The following is an 18,761-nucleotide window of genomic DNA, read 5'->3' on the forward strand; positions in this document are numbered from 1 at the left end:
TGCTATGGGTTCGCCAAAAGTCCAATGCTCCCTTGTTCTCACTGCCAAAAAAGCATCTATCTCTTGGTCAAGGATAGAATTATTTGAAGACTGAGCTTCAAACCACCATCAGTAGTTGTCCTCTCATTTCCTACCCCAATCACTGTTGAACTGAATCTGAAAAGTGAAATATATGCATAAGGCGAATGGCAAAAACATAAGTAAAGAAAGTACACTGAAATGTCAATGTCACCTGGAAGAGTTCAGTTTCTCATAGCCTCCTGACTACTGGAGGTACATTTTGTCCTCTCTAGAGGACATTTGTGAACTTGTCTCTTTCTCAGACCATGCATACTACTGAGCTAAATCCTTTTGTTCTCTAAAGAGGATATCCAGGACTTTTATTTGATAACAAATGTATGGGGGTGGGGTTTTTGGAACCTCCTCTTTCTTTCTTAAAATGTCCATGTGGTGAAGGCATGGAGGTATTATATATAACTGGAGAGAGTGACTAAGTCCCGCCCCCATTCATTTCAATGGACCATGCTAGGCTAGCTACTTCAGCCAAAAAAGTATGAAATTGACCGCAGCCATTTTACAAAAATGGCGTTTCATGGGTGTTCGTTTCCGGCACCAGCTAGAATTAGCCTATTAGATTCCACGTTACAGACGGAGACAACGTAAGGTACACCGGTATGTCGTTGATGAAGCTTGGACATTCCCTCAGAGGAAAAGAAGTTGTTCGGGAACGCACTTCACCTCGTTATTATAAGCACAAATTTATTTCATTGGTTGGGATAACATTTTGGGAATGGTGGTATTTTTTATTATTGGTATAGGTTATTTAATCATGTGTTGTGATCTCGCAGATGGAGCGAGATTGGTGTGTCGTGATTCGTGAAGTCTTGCACACACGCAGTTCTGCCCGAAATAGATGCCGATAAGTGCTAAAAAAGCGTTACAATATGGGCGCCGATACTTCAAACCCATGTAGACATCAGCCAGGGCTGTTTCTGCACTCTAAAAAGTGATGAGTTAAAAATGACACATCTGCTGTGTGTGCTCAGGACAACACATTTTGTGATGTGTTAAAAATGACACATATGCTGTGTGTGCTCAGGACATCACATTTTGTGATGTGTTAAAAATGACACATATGCTGTGTGTGCTCAGGACATTTTGTGTCAATTGCAGCAATTGTGTGGCTGGCTGGGTGAAGGACAGTTTAAAATACAGTTTTTTTTCGTTAGAAAGCTGAAATTTATCTTTCACCTTTCACCCAGCCACACAATTGCTGTGTTGAAATTAAAACTGCCTTGCCTTGCTTTACCTCTTGAGAATATTAAAAACGTGTATAGTTGAAGAGTTGCCAGTATTTCTAAATGATGTTTTCGGTTTTATTGTTTTATTTCAAAATAAAATGAGTCCATTGCTATTGACCCGTCCCTTCCTTTGTGTGTTTTAGGGACAGGAACCTGATTCAGACATGACCTTAGCCCTCAGCCCTGAAACGGACCTGTCCCATTCAGACCATGTGTCTCTGGTCCAGTTAAAGTGGGTGTCCGTGATGCTGGTGGACTGCTGCAGAACTCAAGAACAGCCAGGGGGGGACTGAGAGCAACCCAAGACCCGTAAGATATCTCTCCTGCTCTCTCTCTCTCGCTGTCTATCTCTCTCACGAACACACACACACACACACACACACACACACATATAGAGGGCCTTCAATCTGTAGGTGATGATGATGAAGAGTTAATGCCCGACTTTCTTCATTCACAAAGGATCAAATGTACCGAAAGCAACCCAAGACCCGTAAGATATCTCTCCTGCTCTTTCTCTCTCTCTCTCTCTCTCGCTCTCTCACGAACACATACACACACACACACACATACAGACTTCAGCCTGCACATGCAGTGATTTAATGATTTTTTTAATTCATTCATTTTACACAATTAAACATTTAGAAAAACTTTGCAAAACAGGTTGTTTATTTCATTTTTTTTAATGAATACAGAAATTAAACTGTTTCTAAAAGACGTATCACTGTCCAACGACAACTAAACCTGAGCACCCTACAGCCATCGTGCCAACATAATGACAACAAATTCCATTCAAAACAATTAAAGATTATGAAATTCCACGTTGAATTCAATTAACCAAGGTGTTCTTTAGAATGTTCATTGTCAACATTCCCACCACTCTAAAGCCTTTCTCCAATATAAATGTAGTGGTGCTGCTTAGGACATCTTTGTGATGGTGTGCTGTTGTGTGCCCCCTCTCCTGTGTGTATGAGCTGCTGGTGTTGTTTTTTTTTTTTTTTAAGAGTGAAACTCTTGCCACACTGACAGCAGTGGTATGACCACTTGTATGAAGCTGCGGGTGAGCTTTGAGACTTGACTTGCAACTGAATCGCTAACCCTAAATTGTGGTCCGATTTCTTCCTAGAAGCTACATTCGGAACAAACGTGCCATCGGGATGAATAGACAAACCAATCTAATAAGCTATCTATCTATCAATCTATCTATGAATGATGTCACTAAATTGTTTTTAAATAATAATTATTTAATATATATGCACATAAGGGTCAAAATGTATCTGTATAAAGCTGAACGGCCTCTCTCATGAGTGAATGTTCTTATGTCGTTTAAGACCATTCTCTCGAGCGAAACTCTTGCCACACTGAGTGCAGTGGAATAGCCTCTTTCCTGTGTGGGTGTGCTGGTGTCGTTTAAGAATATTCTCGCGAGAGAAACTCTTACCACACTTAGAGCAGCTGAATGGCCTCTCTCCTGTGTGAATGCGCTGGTGTCGTTTGAGATTGATCCTTTGATGAAAGCTATTGCCACACTGATTACAATAGTACGGCCTTTGTCCTGTGTGGATGATCTGGTGTCTTTTGAGATTACCGCTACAACTAAAACTCTTGTCACACTGGGAGCAGGAATGTGACCTCTGTCCTGTGTGAGTCGACTGCTGAGGCGTGAGCACGGGGCGCAGGGGAGAGTGGGAGTGTTTTCTGGACGTCTCTGTCTGTGAGGTGGAGGAGGACACTGGGGAGCCCACAGGTGCAGGAGGTGATTCTTTTCCTGTTTAGCAAAAAAATAAAAAATACATAAGCACACACAATCAAGAACTTTCTTGAATTACATTTCATGTCACTGTACAGTCAGGCACCATTAAAGATGAGATTTTTAAACATTCTACCAATAGATTTCATTCAGCAACAATTAAGGGTTCTAAAATTCCATGTTGTTCTTTAAAACGTTAATTTTGCAATATTCCCACCACACCGGTGTGGTGACACATCTTTAAGGCGTTTACATGCATCCTCGAATAATGATCTTTTTGCTCCAAAGGGGAAAAAAAAACATTACTAAGCAGCTAAAATATTTAGCCTAGGTCCATTTCCAGACTTGGTCCCTTTCAGGGTTCTAAATGAACTCTGATTGATGACTGCATTTTTTGTGCATATGTGAACACAACTGAACTTCTAACGCAGTAGCAGGTTTTGGCAGGGCAGCACCTTGCCAAGGGCGGCATGAGCGTTTTTTTAGCTTTCAATGGAGCTAATCAGTTGTCTACCACTCATTTGCACGTCAATCATATTTCACTGTGTGGGGAGTGGACCCCCTATAAAGGCTACTTCTCAGGCATCAGTGCTTGCTCACACATAGAAGTTGAGAAGGCAAAGAAGGAAGATTTAAAGGGGAGATTTTTTATTGTTAATATGCAATTCAACACCAAGTCAAATCTATAAACCATCTACCCAGACTATGGTAAAATATGGAGTGCCTCAAGGCTCAGTACAAGGGCCCCTGTTATTTTCTCTTTATATGCTTCCCCAAGGCTCTGAAATTAGGAAACATGGCATTCATTTCCATTCTTATGCAGATGATACACAACTATACCTATAAAACCTGATGAATTTGCCTGTTAGCAAAACTTGACACATGTATAAGAGACAGAAAGACATGGATGACAAACAATTTCCTGCTTTTGAACTCAGATAAAACAGAAGTCATGGTTTTAGGTCCTAAAAAGATGAGGGATATCCTATCCTCATCACAGGCTACATATAGTGATCTTCCACTGACCTCATCCACAAGTGTTAAAAAACCTAGGAGTTATAATTGACCAGGACCTATCACTAAATAATCACATAAAACAGATCACCAAAATTTCATTTGACCATTTAAGGAACATTTCAAAGATAAGGAAGTCCTTATCCTTACAAGACGCCAATAAATTAATCCATGCTTTTGTCACCTCAAGGATAGACTATTGCAATGCTCTATATGCTGGCTGCAATAATACCTGTCTAAAGAGCTTACAGCTTATACAAAATGCAGCAGCTTGCACTCACTAGGAATAAAATATATGAACATATTTCCCCTATCCTAGCATCTCTACACTGGCTGCCTGTTAAAAGTCGCATTGACTTCGAAATATTACTTCTAACATACAAAGCCGTGGTGGTCACTGACCATACCTGCGCTGGTGTTGACTTCCCTTCACCATGCCTTAGTTATGCTGCAATAGTATAGTGCTGTCATGGACTTTTCATGTGTCACACCGTACAACCCCCCCCCCCCCCCTCTCCTCTCTCCCCTTCCCTCTCTCGTACCATAGATATACTCTTGAATTTCCCCCTGGGGATCAACAAAGTATCTATCTATCTATCTATTAACCATTTTGATTTATAGTAATACTAACCCACTCTACATCTCTTTCTTCCCCTTACCTCTCTTGTGAGGTATACCATCACCAGTCATCAGCCATCCGTGTGTTTGGCCCTGTCCTCACTTGAAGTCCCATCCCTACGACGGCCCTATCATTGCCTATTACTGTCCCCCCTGCCTGGATTACTGCCCCGTACAGCCTAGCGACCCCACTTGCCTATGACAACTCTGCCCGGATTCCTGGCCCGTACTGCCGACCCACCACTTGCCCTATGACAACTCTGCCCGGATTCCTGGCCCATACAGCCTAGCGACCCACCACTTGCCCTATGACGGATATGTAACCATCCCACCTCTTGTAACATACACCTCAGGTGGCTTTAAACACCATGTTCTATTCTCTACATCTGATTAACTTATGCATTTATCATGTATACAGACTTTACTGTTCTGTAACTGGGTAAATGGGTCAGGCCCTTGAGTCGTGGGTCTGCTCAAGGTTTCTTCCTATATGTATCTCCAATTCTAGGTAGTTTTTCCTCGCCCCTGTTACCCATGGGCCTTCTTTTCTTTTCTCTGATGTCTAACATTCTATTCTGTAAAGCTCCATGAGATATGTGTAATGTTTTGCTGCTCTATAAGTGAAATTAAATTGAAATTGAAATTATAAAATCAAGTTTGGAGACTTTGGAGTTTCCTCAGCAAAGTAACGAATCAGAACATTTGAGATCTTGTCCATAATTCCATTTGTTGCCTCATTAGCATTTAATTCCCAAGTTTTTTGGCAGGGGACTCCATAGATATATATACGTAGATACCACATTGGACTCCAGAATGTATGTCAACGGCGCCGCCATATTGCTGAGGGCAACAATCAACCGATAGATCACTGGAGGCCGATGGAGAAACACGTGTCTGAGTGGAAATGATCGGAAAACAGACCCTGTGGGCTTTGTACAAATCGTAGCGCCTTCTAGACATATGGGAATGGCCTTGTACATGTAAAATAGCACGTTTATGTTTTTTGTTGTTGTATTTGGCAGTCTTATAAAGGCTTGTAGAGAACAAGTTTGGAGTTGACTAATAGTAGTGACTAGTGTGGCAAGGCTAATTTCACGTCAGTTAACCTTGGTTTTGTTCTGAATTGAAGGCAAATTAATAATTCTAAAACGTAACGTTACTCAGGTAGTCACTTTATTGTAATAGTATTGATACTGTATTAATCTGTCTAATGTTTGAAAGTAAGTTAGCCTACCTGTTATCTCGTTGCTGCAGTAGCATAGGCTACGTAACGTGAGTGAATGAACTAGAAGCAGCCAGGGCACAACAACTTCAGGCAAACTGTCAATTTCTTTGCCCAATTGAGTTGTTAAACATGTAATTTTCTGGAGTCATGTAAGACAAAGGATTCCATTTGTCAAACGACACCCGTATTATCTGTCTCCTAATAATGTTGTCAAATGTGGTCATTTGAATGTTGATTGTCAAAAAGCTTGCCGTAGTGAAACGGTAACGTTTGAAGTGGCAAAATTTTGGCGGCGTGACTCACATAGACTCATAGTCTTTTTGAATGAAACTGGTATACGACAAATATTTAAATAAAGCCGAAAATATAATGTAATGAGTTTGGGATTTTTTTAATTTTTAATTAATTATTTTTTAATTATTTTGATATTTTTAAAGTGTAGTTTAGCTACATTTTAACTATGAAATATAATTTATGCCCATCAATTAAAATAGTGATGAGTTTGAGGACATTATAGCCCCAAACTCCTTCAGCTCATCATTAGTCTCTATTAATTTACAGGCGAATGTTGCCCCTACCAATATGGCGGCAGCGTTGACATATTCCTTCTAATAGAACTCAACGGACAATGCAGCATCTATGTATATATATCTATGGGGGACCCGATTTTGATGTCACAAAACCTTGGCGACCCCAATCATTCACATGTTGCAAGAGAGAGCAAAACTCCTGCCTGGAGTTTTTGCGTCGCTCTGCGAACGTCACCCGGATCGTTGGTCTGATTGGTGAATGACTATCCAATTGCGTACAGAGTCATTTGATCGATGCCCGTTGATCAAACCTCTTGTGCAGTAGAAAATACATCCAGACTCCCCAGACCAATGTTCAATCATTAAAGATTGAGCTTGATCTGGTAATAGCGAGACTACTTGCAGGCCTGGTTGTTACTATTGGTGTTTTATGCCCCCAAACAGAGTCTTCAAGACAGCGCTGCATGGAAGGCACTTAGCTAACTAACTAACTAAGGCTAGCTAACTACCTGTTAATATAAGCAATTTAGTAATTTTTAGCTTTAGCTAACTTTTTAAGCCAAGTTTAGCTAAAATATAGTCAATCTTTTGAGAGTTGGCAGTGGTGAGCATTCAAGTTATGTTGGCAGGTACTGCTTTGAAACTTATCAGTGGATATTAACGATACGGTTTACTAGCCTGTTATGCAGCACATGTTCCAACCCCGGGTCATTTACCCCCTCCTCCATCTCCCCCCAATATGTAAAATCATTGTTATACTTCAGATTATGTAGCATAGTGATATTATACATAATTTGAAAGTTTGGCCTCCTGGGAATCAATATATGGCAATCTTTGTCATGTAAAATATGTGGTAGTGCTTTACATTGTCAGATTAATCTTACTATGTCTCAATAAAACTGCTCTAGTTGACTGCATTTGCAAAAAAATTGCTGAATGTTCCCTCAAAGTGGATACGAAAGACGAATACACCTCTTCAAAGTTTGTTTCTCTGTCTAGCTAATCTCCACACGTGTTGGAGCGGTCAGCTGTGTCCTGACGATTTCAAACTCATTTGGATACAGAGCGCATCAACCTATCGGCGCTTTGCTACATTAGCAAGGAATTGCCGATAGGTGGCAGAGGTCATAGGGCCCATGCACTGGTTCTCTGGAGGTGTTCTGTGACTAACCTGCGTGACGTGTCTAATGTGCGTACAGTTTGCGGCGCAACTCGAAACTTTTGCGTAAACTATTAAGTGACAGATGTACCGACTTATCACGGTTCACGTCTGTGTATTGAACCGTAGGCGACCAAGAGTGTCACAAGACCCCTTTTACTCCTCAACCATATACCCCTCCCACACACACACACAAACACATTATTCTTCTCTCACATCATTCGGTTCAATAATGTACCGTTGCATCCCTAGTGTATACAGCAGGGGTGGCGAACCGCATGCGGCTCTTTACCTCCTCTCATGCGGCTCGCGGCAGCTCAACTGATGTTCCCACTTCTCCTTGGCCTTAGAGTTTTTTATTTTTTGAAATAGCCTATATTTCTGGGAAATGAAAATGCTTTTCATAATTTGATAGTACTCATATGTTGAAATTAAAATAATTTTACTGTCATGTTATGGATAGGAAAAAAGAAGCAGACACATTTGTTTCTTTAGCCAGGTGTCATGCTACTGTTGCAATCAGAAGCTAAGCGCAAATAGGAGGACGAACACGGGACATTCAAAAGGAGGTTTTATCTTTTTGTAGCATAATCCGTCTGGTTGATATGTCAACGTAACCAAAATAACACCGTTAAAAAACGTGCTCTAGTTTGGTACTTGGTATGCCAGATTTAACTGATGCATAAAGCTTCAAACCTGAACATTTCCCAAAGGCACTGACGTTTGCAAGTACAAGGTAAAGGTAGGCTATATAGACGTCAGTCAGAGAAACAGACTCGTTTTCTTTTTGTGTATTTTCTTTTAAAAAATGTAGCTACTGAACACTCGATGGAACATTTGACGGTCACATTGGCATCATATCAGTTGTTACAATGGAGCATTGCTCATGCTAATAAGTCATTCAGTGAGGGGGAATTTGTGGTGTGTCAGATATCTTCGTTGCTTGCTACTCATTCCTGAAAATGATCATTTGTAGCTTCTGCCAACTGCCTATTTAAACTGTAGCCTAGGCCTTTCTGCCAACTGCCTATTTAAACTGTAGCCTAGGCCTTTCTGCCAACTGCCTATTTAAACTGTAGCCTAGGCCTAAGTCCATGTTGTAGTGTGGGCATCTATTTTGTTGAGCGGCTCTTTTAAGTTGTGTGGAATTTTTTTTGGCTCTTAATGCTGAACTGGTTAGCCACCGCTGGTATACAGTGTGTGTGTTCGTGTGTGTGTGCTTGTGTATACAGTGTGTGTGTGTTCGTGTGTGTGTGCTTGTGTCCGTGTATCTTTGCGTGTGAGCGTTTGTGTGTCCGTGCGTGTGCGCGTTCGTTCATGTGCGCGTTCGTGTGTGTGCTCCGACCCAAAATTTCTTACCATATTGACTGCACTCCTCATATCCATGTGTGTGTGTGTGTGTGTGTGTGTGTGTTCCTCTCCACAACTCCTTACCATACTGACTGCACTCCTCATATCCATGAACAGAATTTTCTTCTTTAATCTCCAAGATCAGCGGAATCTGACCGTCAGACGATATCAGCGGAATCTGACCACCAGGCGACATCAGCGGAATCTGACCACCAGGCGACATCAGCGGAATCTGACCGGCAGGCGACATCATCTGTTCTGACCAGTCCAGCGGCTCATCAGCTGTCGTCAGCTGGTCTGATTGGAGAGGAGAGCTGGGACTCTTGATTTGCTGCAAAACACATGACAGATGTTAGAGTGTGTGTACATGAGTGTGTGTGTGTACATGACAGATGTTAGAATGGTTGTTTGTATGTGTGTGTTTTTGCATACGAGTGTATGTGTATGTGTTTTTGCGTTTGCAAATGAGTGTGTGTGTGTGTGTGTTTGTCTTTGTATATGAGTGTATGTTTGCATATGAGAGTGTGTGTGTGAGTGTGTGTGTGTGTGTGTGTGTGTGTGTGTGTGTGTGTGTGTGTGTGTGTGTGTGTGTGTGTGTGTGTGTGTGTGTGCGCACGCGTGTTTTGCATGAGAGTGTGTGTGTTTGCAAATGTGTGTGTGTGTTGTGCATGAGAGCGTGAGTGTGTGTGTGTGTAAGCGTGTTTTGCATGAGTGTGTGTGTGTGTTTGCAAATGTGTGTGTGTGTGTTGTGCATGAGAGCGTGAGTGTGTGTGTGTGTGTGTGACAGAGCGTATGTATGAGAGAGTGTTTGTGCGCCTGTGTGTGTGTTGTACATGACAGAGAAAGTGTGTGAGTGTGAGTGTGAGTGTGTGTGTGTGTGTGTGTGTGTGTGTGTGTGTGTGTACGCGTGTTTTGCATGAGAGTGTGTGTGTTTGCAAATGAGTGTGTGTGTGTGTTGTGCATGAGAGCGTGAGTGCGTGAGTGTGTGTGTGTGTGTGTTGTGTGCATGAGAGCGTGAGTGTGAGTGTGTGTGAGAGAGCCTATGTATGAGAGAGTGAGAGTGTGTGTGCGCCTGTGTGTGTGTGAGAGAGTGTGTGTGAGAGAGTGTGTGTGAGAGAGAGCCTATGTATGAGAGAGTGAGAGTGTGTATGCGCCTGTGTGTGTGTTGTACATGACAGAGAAAGTGTGTGAGAGAGTGTGTGTGTGTGTGTGTTTGTGCACCTGTGTGTGTCTCACGTTCAAATGGCTCTCCCAGCCCTGCAGCTTCTGAAGAACTGCCCTGTGGAAAAAACAAACAAACAAAAAAAAAAACACTTGCAATTTCAAATAGGGATGCGCTGAATCAGTGTGTGTGTGTGTGTGTGTATATGTGTGTATATGTGTGTGTGTGTGTATGTGTGTGTGATGCACCGAATCCTGATTTTTAAGGTTCTGCCAAATACCAAATCCCTTCTTTAAGATTCGACCGAATCCCAAACCAAATCCTAGTAATTTCTGTGTTGCATGCATAAATTCAGTAAACATCACCAACAACTGTGAAACTGAGCGGAAAAAAGATGCCATTTACAAAGCACGATTATTGCAGCACTTGAACTGGTCACAGAAATTAATAGAAAATTCTAATAGTTAATAGAAAACTATTGCTTACGGTTAATTGTTTAACAGTAAACAATAACAAACAGTTAATTAATTAATTGATTGATTAAAGCACATCCTGCCTGTGAGCTAAACTATTACACTTATGTTTAATGTCAGAGGCTTGTATTGGTGGTGTGTAGGTCTAATTAAGTGCCTGTGACTAAGACCATGAGAGGGGCTAAGTAGTGAAGTAGCGTAGTCATTTTTAAAGAGCTACGAGGAACATGGAATCTCACAGTTTTAAGCAACATCCGGCCGTGGCGCAACTGGCTGGGGCACCTGCAGCGTACACCGGCGACCCGGGTTCGATTCCCGCCCCGTGGTCCTTTCCGGATCCCACCCCGACTCTCTCTCCCACTCACTTCCTGTCATTCTCCACTATCCTATCTGATTAAAGGCATAAAAAAGGCCAAAAAAATATACAAAAAAGAGCTACGAGGAAAATGGAGTCTCACAGTTTTAAGCAACTGAAATGTGGATGCAATTCAACAAGGTTCCCACGGCAACTGATATGTGGATGCAATTCAACAGGGTTCCCACAGCAACTGAAATGTGGATGCAATTCAACAGGGTTCCCACAACAACTGATATTTGGATACAATTAAACAGGATTCCCACAGCAACTGATATGTGGATGCAATTCAACAGGGTTCCCAAGGCAACTGATAAGTGGATGCAACAGGGTTCCCACGGGTCATGGAATTTCTAGAATATCATGGTATTTTAGTCTAAGTCAGGGAATGTTATCATTTTTGGAGCAAAGTCATGGAACATCAGGGAATTTTGTTGTACCAGTTTAAAATGTACTTGCCAAAATACATTAATACAAACATATTTCCATTATGTAGATCAAGGTGCATTACAGGATATTACGTTCAATAACAATCAGTAGGCATAAAATGCCCTCTATGTGTTTCTTCAAGAAAGCCAGTCTGCAAGTCTGCATTCACACCTACAAACACAAACATATTCCTCTCTGTTTTGATGTGTGTGTGTGTGTATGTGTGTGTGTGTGTGTGTGTGTGTACCTATTACTTCGTTGGTCTTTCAGCTGTTGAAGCAGATCCCTTAGTTCATTCTTCAGGAGAGACACAGTCTGCAAACACATACAAACACACTCGTTAAATACATGCACACACATACAGACAGACTCGTTAAATACATGCACACACATACAGACAGACTCGTTAAATACATGCACACACATACAGTAATTATTCCAAAATGTTACTTCAGGAGAAAGAGCTTTTGATGCATGGTCAGTGTTTCCCACAGAATTGAATTCTATTTGTGGTGATCGGTGACAAGGGATGTTCACAGTTTTGAACAAACTTGCGCAACGTGGTTATGATGCTAACCAGATTTAATCACGATTTAGCCAGTCGTCTTCTACGCCAACAACAATCCTTGCAGGATTTGTAATGTTTTCTTTAAACGTGCATGCAGGTTGTTGAGGGACAGAGAGGCTGTGCAAAGGTGCACATAGCTCTACAATGAAATGATTTCAACATCAAACTATTGTGTGGTGGTCAATGACTGTGATGGGCCGCCACAACTAGGTCAATACAGACACATACAGTAATTATTCCAAAATGTTACTTCAGGAGAAAGAGCTTTTGATGCATGGTAAATCAGTAATCAGTACTCTCCACCCAATAGTCCACCAAGTTCTACTACACACACACACACACACACACACATAAAACACACACCAAACTCACATGGGGGGTGCCCAAGCACGTGGTTTGCACAGTGACAAACCTGGGTGCGTTAACTCAGAGAAAATGGTAAACCTCCTACAACAAGAGTAAAGTATATATACTCTTTTGATCCCGTGAGGGAAATTTGGTCTCTGCATTTCTCCCAATCCGTGAAAGAGCCATACGGCAGTGTTTTAGTGAAGAAAATGAAACCATTCAGCTCTTCTATTAGGAAGTTTACTTCAACTAACTTACCAAGTTAACTTTGTCACTAAACAACATACTTGGACAGTACACTACACTCTCCAACCAAACTCTACTGATTAACTCTACTGTCCAACCTAATGACACACACACACACACACACCTGGTTGGCCTGTGTCAGTGAGTTGTTTTTCTCCTCCAGGTGTTTCTGCAGTTCATCGATCTTCAGCTTCAGCTGCTTGTTTGACTCCACCTGCTCTGTCAGGCTCCGCCCAGTCTCCGCCTCCTTCTCTTCCAGACGACATATCATCATACGGAGCTCCTGGTTCTTAACCACTTCATGCTGATGAAGGCAGAAACACATCAAGCATGTTAGATCACTCACACACACACACACACACACATACACTCACCTGGTTGGCCTGTGTCAGTGAGTCTTAACCACTTCATGCTGATCAAAGCACAACAGACACACAAGCATGTTAAAACAAACTTTTTTCACAAATACTATTTTGTGCATTTCAAATATACACAGGAGAGATGTTAAATTCCTGGTGCTAAAGGTTGGGGATTTCACACAGATGTCAGTCTAAAATCAAGCCCTTTTACAGTTAAAACCAAAATCACTTCACAACAATTCACAAGTCACTAACAAAAATATCACCAACAAAACAGCCTTTCCACGACACCTCCAGAATGCTCAACAGTGGTTTCCACGACACCTCCAGAAGGCTCAACAGCGGTTTCCACGACACCTCTAGAAGGCTCAACAGCGGTTTCCATGACACCTCCAGAAGGCTCAACAGTGGTTTCCATGACACCACCTCCACCTCTACTTAACACGAAAAAACATGGTGCTACATTGAGATTTTTGGTGGAAAAGATCAGGCAGTCTGCTGAGAGACCTGCCCCAATGGGCATCCATTGGACCATTAAACCACACAATGATCCAAAACATACAGCCAAGGGAAACAAGGAAAAAACTGAGAACAATATCAACATTTTAGAGTGGAGTCCAGACCTCAATCAGTCAAAAAAGTGAGCACAAGGACAGAGTGATGGCAAATAATTGTTCCTGACTGAAAACCCAGATTGCTGTTAAAAAGGTGTGGTCTACAATCATTGTGGAGACATGGAGAGGCTTGGTAGATATCATAAGAACCATTTTGAGAGTTGTGAATGCAAATAAAGGTTTCCAATGATTATTTAAAAAGGGTATGAATAATTTTGGACTTGGCATTTTTCATAAAAATTTTAACAAATATGAAAACGTTTCTTTTTTTAATTCCATGTTTCTCCCACATTGTCTTACAAACTTTAGGAATGTAAAGTAGTATGTTGGTGCGCACATCCAAGGCAGGTGCTGGACAAAAAGTGCTTGGCTATCAAAGAGTGGATTGTCCGCACACTTGCTCCCATCAGGAATTTTTATTGATTTTCACCCGTGTGTAACGTTTCGAGCTAAACGCTCTTCATCAGACTTGAATATCAGACAGACAGTCGCCATATTTAAACAAGTACAAAAGGTCACATGACCCATCAGAGTGATATATTTAGATAGATTTACAAAACACTTATATATACATATATCCACAACGTCATAATATCGAGAGTACTTGGCTGTGTATCAGGCCGCATTAGGCCGTCATAATAAGTAAACATGATATTGGCGTCTATTCAGTCTACATCAGTTACAGAAAAGGCCTAATACTGAAGTCTTCATTTAAACCTTTAGGTGCCACTGGATACAATGGCACCTAAAGGTTTAAATGAAGACTTCAGTATTAGGCCTTTTCTGTAACTGATTTTGTGATATGTCTCGACTCGACGGTGTGAAGTGCTCTTTGGATATGGTTATATTTTCTAAATGTGAATGTAGTCTCCTTTATGGAAATGTATGATTAGTAACCTGTAGACTGAATAGACGGCAATATCATGTTTACTTATTATGACGGCCTAATGCGGCCTGATACACAGCCAAGTACTCTGATAGGGTGGAAGCTTGTACTTTTTTATATAAATAAATTGTTTTTACAAAGTATAGTATATAAATGTTTTTCTATAAGTGCATGTTTTGTAGATATTATGACGTTGTGGATATATGTATATATAAGTGTTTTGTAAATCTATCTAAATATATCACTCTGATGGGTCATGTGACCTTTTGTACTTGTTTAAATATGGCGACTGTCTGTCTGATATTCAAGTCTGATGAAGAGCGTTTAGCTCGAAACGTTACACACGGGTGAAAATCAATAAAAATTCCTGATGGGAGCAAGTGTGCGGACAATCCACTCTTTGATAAACTTTAGGAATGTGACATGTCATTTTCAGTCAGAACAAACATATTGGTCAAGAGAAAATCAGCATTAAATCAATATTTGCCAGGGGTATGAATAATTTTGTTCTTAACTGTATGTGACTACCTGTACAAACACTGAATTTGTACTGTTTTCTTAGATCCTAGATTAGGTATCCTAAAATCCGTTATCAAAGCTCGGCTGCAAACTCTCCCGACCAAAATACAACCTCTCCCTGTGGTTTCCAAAACATCATGAACCATTCTGCTTACTACACAGCGGTACAACAATGGAATCTACAGCATGAAGAGCGGGTGCCCTGTATTTAAAGGCCTTTGCGTGCCACGATCGCAAAGACTGTTCAAACTAACTGGTTTTCAAATCTGAGTGACAACATAAACTCTCTAAGAAGTGTCCTTAGAGAATACCCAAACACTCCAGGCATTGTAGTTGTCGATGAACTTTCTAAAAGCATTCTGATTTTGGAGATAGGTTGTTGCTTTGGTGCTTACATGGACCTGCGTTTTTACTGAGAAAATGTTAAAATACCAGCCAGCCATTAACAAAACCTTTATCAGTGTGTGTGGTTACAGCACAAAACAGACTATCCTAATTTATAGTAGTCTAGGACATGTGCACAGACTCTGTGTTAGAGGCTTGCAACTTGCTGGACTGAGTAAAAAGACCAATAAGCAAATAATAATAATAATAATAATAATAATAATAATAATAATAATAATAATACACTTTATTTGTAGAGCACCTTTCATACACAGAATGCAGCTCAAAGTGCTTTAGATTTGGAGCACGCAACACAATAATAGAGCTGAGTACTGTTACTGAATACTGTTGTGTGTCAGCAATCATAGGCGATCTGCATGTTTGGAGAGGGCGACGCCACCTCTATCCTTAACATACATAGCCTATTTTTATTTATTTATTCTAGGACTATTAGCACAATGTTTGTAACCTGACTCTCGCCAGATGAATTTCGTTCCGCCTAGCTCCACACATCTCATACACTCACATCAGGTCCACATCACAGTGGAGCTAGGCCATTGAGATCAATATGTTTTGTATAGAACTACCACAGGTTACTCTATACAACCACAGGTGGCACTGTGGTAACTATAAAACATATTGATGTCAATGGGGCATTTTGCCCATGTTCAGCGTGGAAAATAAAAAAGAAAGATTTGCATAAGACAAGTCAAATTGGTGTTTTTAAAAAGAAGCGGTCATGGAGAATAAAGGAAAACATATAAAAAAATCTTTGTATATTCCCACAAGGTGTTTGGGTGCTATTTTTCAGACTTGCAAGGTCTGCTGTTCAGACCCTGAAGGGATTTATTTTCTGTTCATTGCTTTTTGTGAGAGTGTTTCTACTCATCTCAGTAAGGAAAATAAATCAACAGCCTATGTTGAGTACAAATATGTCTTCTGAAGGCCTAAACAGAGCGCAGCCAAAAACTCCAATAAAATTTTGATAAACTCTGAGGGACAGCTATAGACCTCTGAAGTTCGCCTACAAAAAAGAACCAAAACGGTCATCTTTGCCTATATAAGGAGATCCTGTTGTTAATTGAAGCTAACTACCTATGGCAAGTTGCATTGCAGGTTAGCTCTGGGGTAGCAATAATCTAAGTGTGCAGCCTTCACGTACCAGAGATCACAGTATCCACTCGAAGGCAGAGGACAAAAGTGTGTTCAGGAAAACGTCTGCATTTCACACTTTTTCATCCCCGCGAGAGTTTAAAAGATGCGATAATTCAAAATCCCCATGTTATTTTCCCATAGGAAAAATCGGCAGATACCGGATGTCAAAGATGGCTGCTTTTTTGTAGGCGAACTTCAGAGGTCTATGGCCATGCAGGATCATCCAGACCAAACGTGACGATTTTGCTACATACTATTGCTTTTTATGTACCAGTATGCAAAATTTGAGCCTCCTACATGGTTTAGTTCTTGCGCTGTGGGCTTGTGAACTTTGACAAAAAAAAGAGGCCAAACAAAATCGACACCCCCCCCCCCCCCTTCCCCTATAAAACTGGCTGTATATTGGAAAGTATTGATCTTACATAAGAGTAATTTTACAGTGTGTCTCCTAGGTAACATAGGTACACCTGGTAATTTTTTCAGAATATTTTGAGACCTAAGTGCGTGGGCCCTGGTTGAATTGACGTGGAATGACCCAGGTGAAACATAACATGCTCTTAGTCAATATTTGGATGTTGTGTTGTTTTAACTAATATTAGTCACTCCAAATAAAAAACATACATCTATGTGTGTGTGTGTGTGTGTGTGTGTGTGTCTTACCCAAAATGCTTGTGTGATGCATTGAGTGGCCTTCTCCAGGTCGAGGCAGACTTGCTTGTGATTCATGTCCACGGGTCCACATGGGTCCTCCATCTCCATGTCCATGTCCACACACACACACACACACACACAACACACAGTGCATGTTTCAATCACAGCACCAAAATAATCCCAACAGCATGTTGGGTCTTCCAGAGCGCACTAAAATGCCACGCACAACAGTGCTCTCCTGGCACCATACCTACTAAATAGATTCAGACATACATTTGTCCTGTCATTAAAGGGGGACTTGGCAACTATTGCAACTATTTTGTCCTGTGTCATTAAGTGAACGTTGCACAGACGTTGCATGCGCCTAGCGTCTCCAGGCGGAAAACCAACCTTGCAACATTACTACTATGCTAAATAGATTCAGAAATAGATTTGTCCTGTGTTACTAAGTGAACGTTGCATAGACGTATGTTACAACACATCTTCAGTGGTATACGCAGTCAACATAAATGTAATTTGAAATCTGCGTTAAAATCTGAGTAAATCCCAAATTTGCCAAAGGTTCGTATGGATATTCACGCTCTCCGTGTGTGTGTGTGTGTGTGTGTGTGTGTGTATGCAGTGGTAGGCTACTCAGACCTGCTCGACTCATCATATTTACTACTCTAGAAACACAATTTAGATTCTCTCATTCAAACAATACACGCAAGCAAGCAGTAGCGTGACTGCCTACCTTCCCCGTAGTCTCGCGGAACCGAAATGGTTTGACAGCGACGTCGAACCCTGCTGCCTGTTGAATGCTGATTTCAAAATAGAGAGACTGCAACCTCCCGTTGTAGAACAGAAAAAATATCTTTAAAACAGATCAGCACACTTTTCTCTTCGGATGAGCCACTCAAAACTTGCTTGCTTGAAAACCTGTCTTATTCTACTGACGCCTACTAGCTTTAGTGTAGGCGGGCTTACCGCCCTCTAGCGGCCAGGATGAAAAACACAACAAAAATATCTATGAACATGAAAATGAACATCTTTGCAACAAACGAAACATAACACAACAAAACAATAAAGAGCGGGTACACCCACATTCTGTAGAAAGAGAGCTCCGGAATCCTGTAAGTAGCAGCTCTTTGTCCTGTTTGAATTTGGACAGGGGAGCAGTGTTCCTATAGCCTGGCGAGCCAGACCCACATTAAAATGTAGGGTCTGGGCACTCACCGTTCGCAGTGCTCAGTCCGAGGGGCGGGATAATCAGTTGTATTTCAAATTCCCTCTGCACGTAATAGGACGCAATAGGATATTTGTTTTCAAGTAGCAGGGAATTCAAGCCAAACCGTTGCAACTCTGCCATCAATCATTATGTTAAGCCCACCAAACGACTCTATACACTATTTCAATGCCTTAAGTTTTGATTTCTGGAGCTCACAAGCCAACGGAGAGTTGCTAGACTAGCCGCTAGGGGCGCATCTAGATTTCTAGGCTAGTGTTCCTATACCCAAACAGTAAAGGCTGAACTATGCTTCTGCCACAACTCCACGCTGTCACTCCTCCAGACCCCGAAGCCATTTGTTTTTTAAAATAATGGCTGGCTGATGAAGTTATTGGCTGGCTTGCCGATTCAGCCAAAACCTAAATGGCTGCTGCAGCCGCCAACATTTTCATAGTTACAAA

General features: G+C 41.3%; 1 protein-coding gene across 2 annotated transcripts; it reads right to left on the reverse strand.

The window, feature by feature from the left end:
• Window positions 1–1,892: 1,892 nt before the first annotated feature.
• Window positions 1,893–18,008, reverse strand: LOC143136872 (uncharacterized). 2 transcript variants are annotated; one of them, XM_076297543.1, is made up of 7 exons: window positions 17,827–18,008; window positions 17,103–17,195; window positions 12,650–12,829; window positions 11,611–11,678; window positions 10,181–10,223; window positions 9,029–9,275; window positions 1,893–3,066 (listed from the first exon to the last, which is right to left on the reverse strand). In XM_076297543.1, exons 2-7 carry the CDS (start codon window positions 17,193–17,195, stop codon window positions 2,600–2,602), a joined length of 1,098 nt encoding a protein of 365 aa, XP_076153658.1. In that variant the 5' UTR covers window positions 17,827–18,008; the 3' UTR covers window positions 1,893–2,599. The 2 variants fall into 2 exon arrangements, with proteins under 2 accessions (XP_076153658.1, XP_076153657.1); XM_076297542.1 differs by having other exon boundaries at window positions 10,166–10,223.
• Window positions 18,009–18,761: the final 753 nt, after the last annotated feature.

The sequence above is a fragment of the Alosa pseudoharengus genome, unplaced genomic scaffold, assembly GCF_046254945.1.
Source record: "Alosa pseudoharengus isolate Yale_2024_CS ecotype anadromous, Long Island Sound unplaced genomic scaffold, YU_APseudo_1.1 YU_APseudo_1.1_scf_1, whole genome shotgun sequence".
Classification (NCBI taxonomy): Eukaryota; Metazoa; Chordata; class Actinopteri; order Clupeiformes; family Clupeidae; genus Alosa; species Alosa pseudoharengus.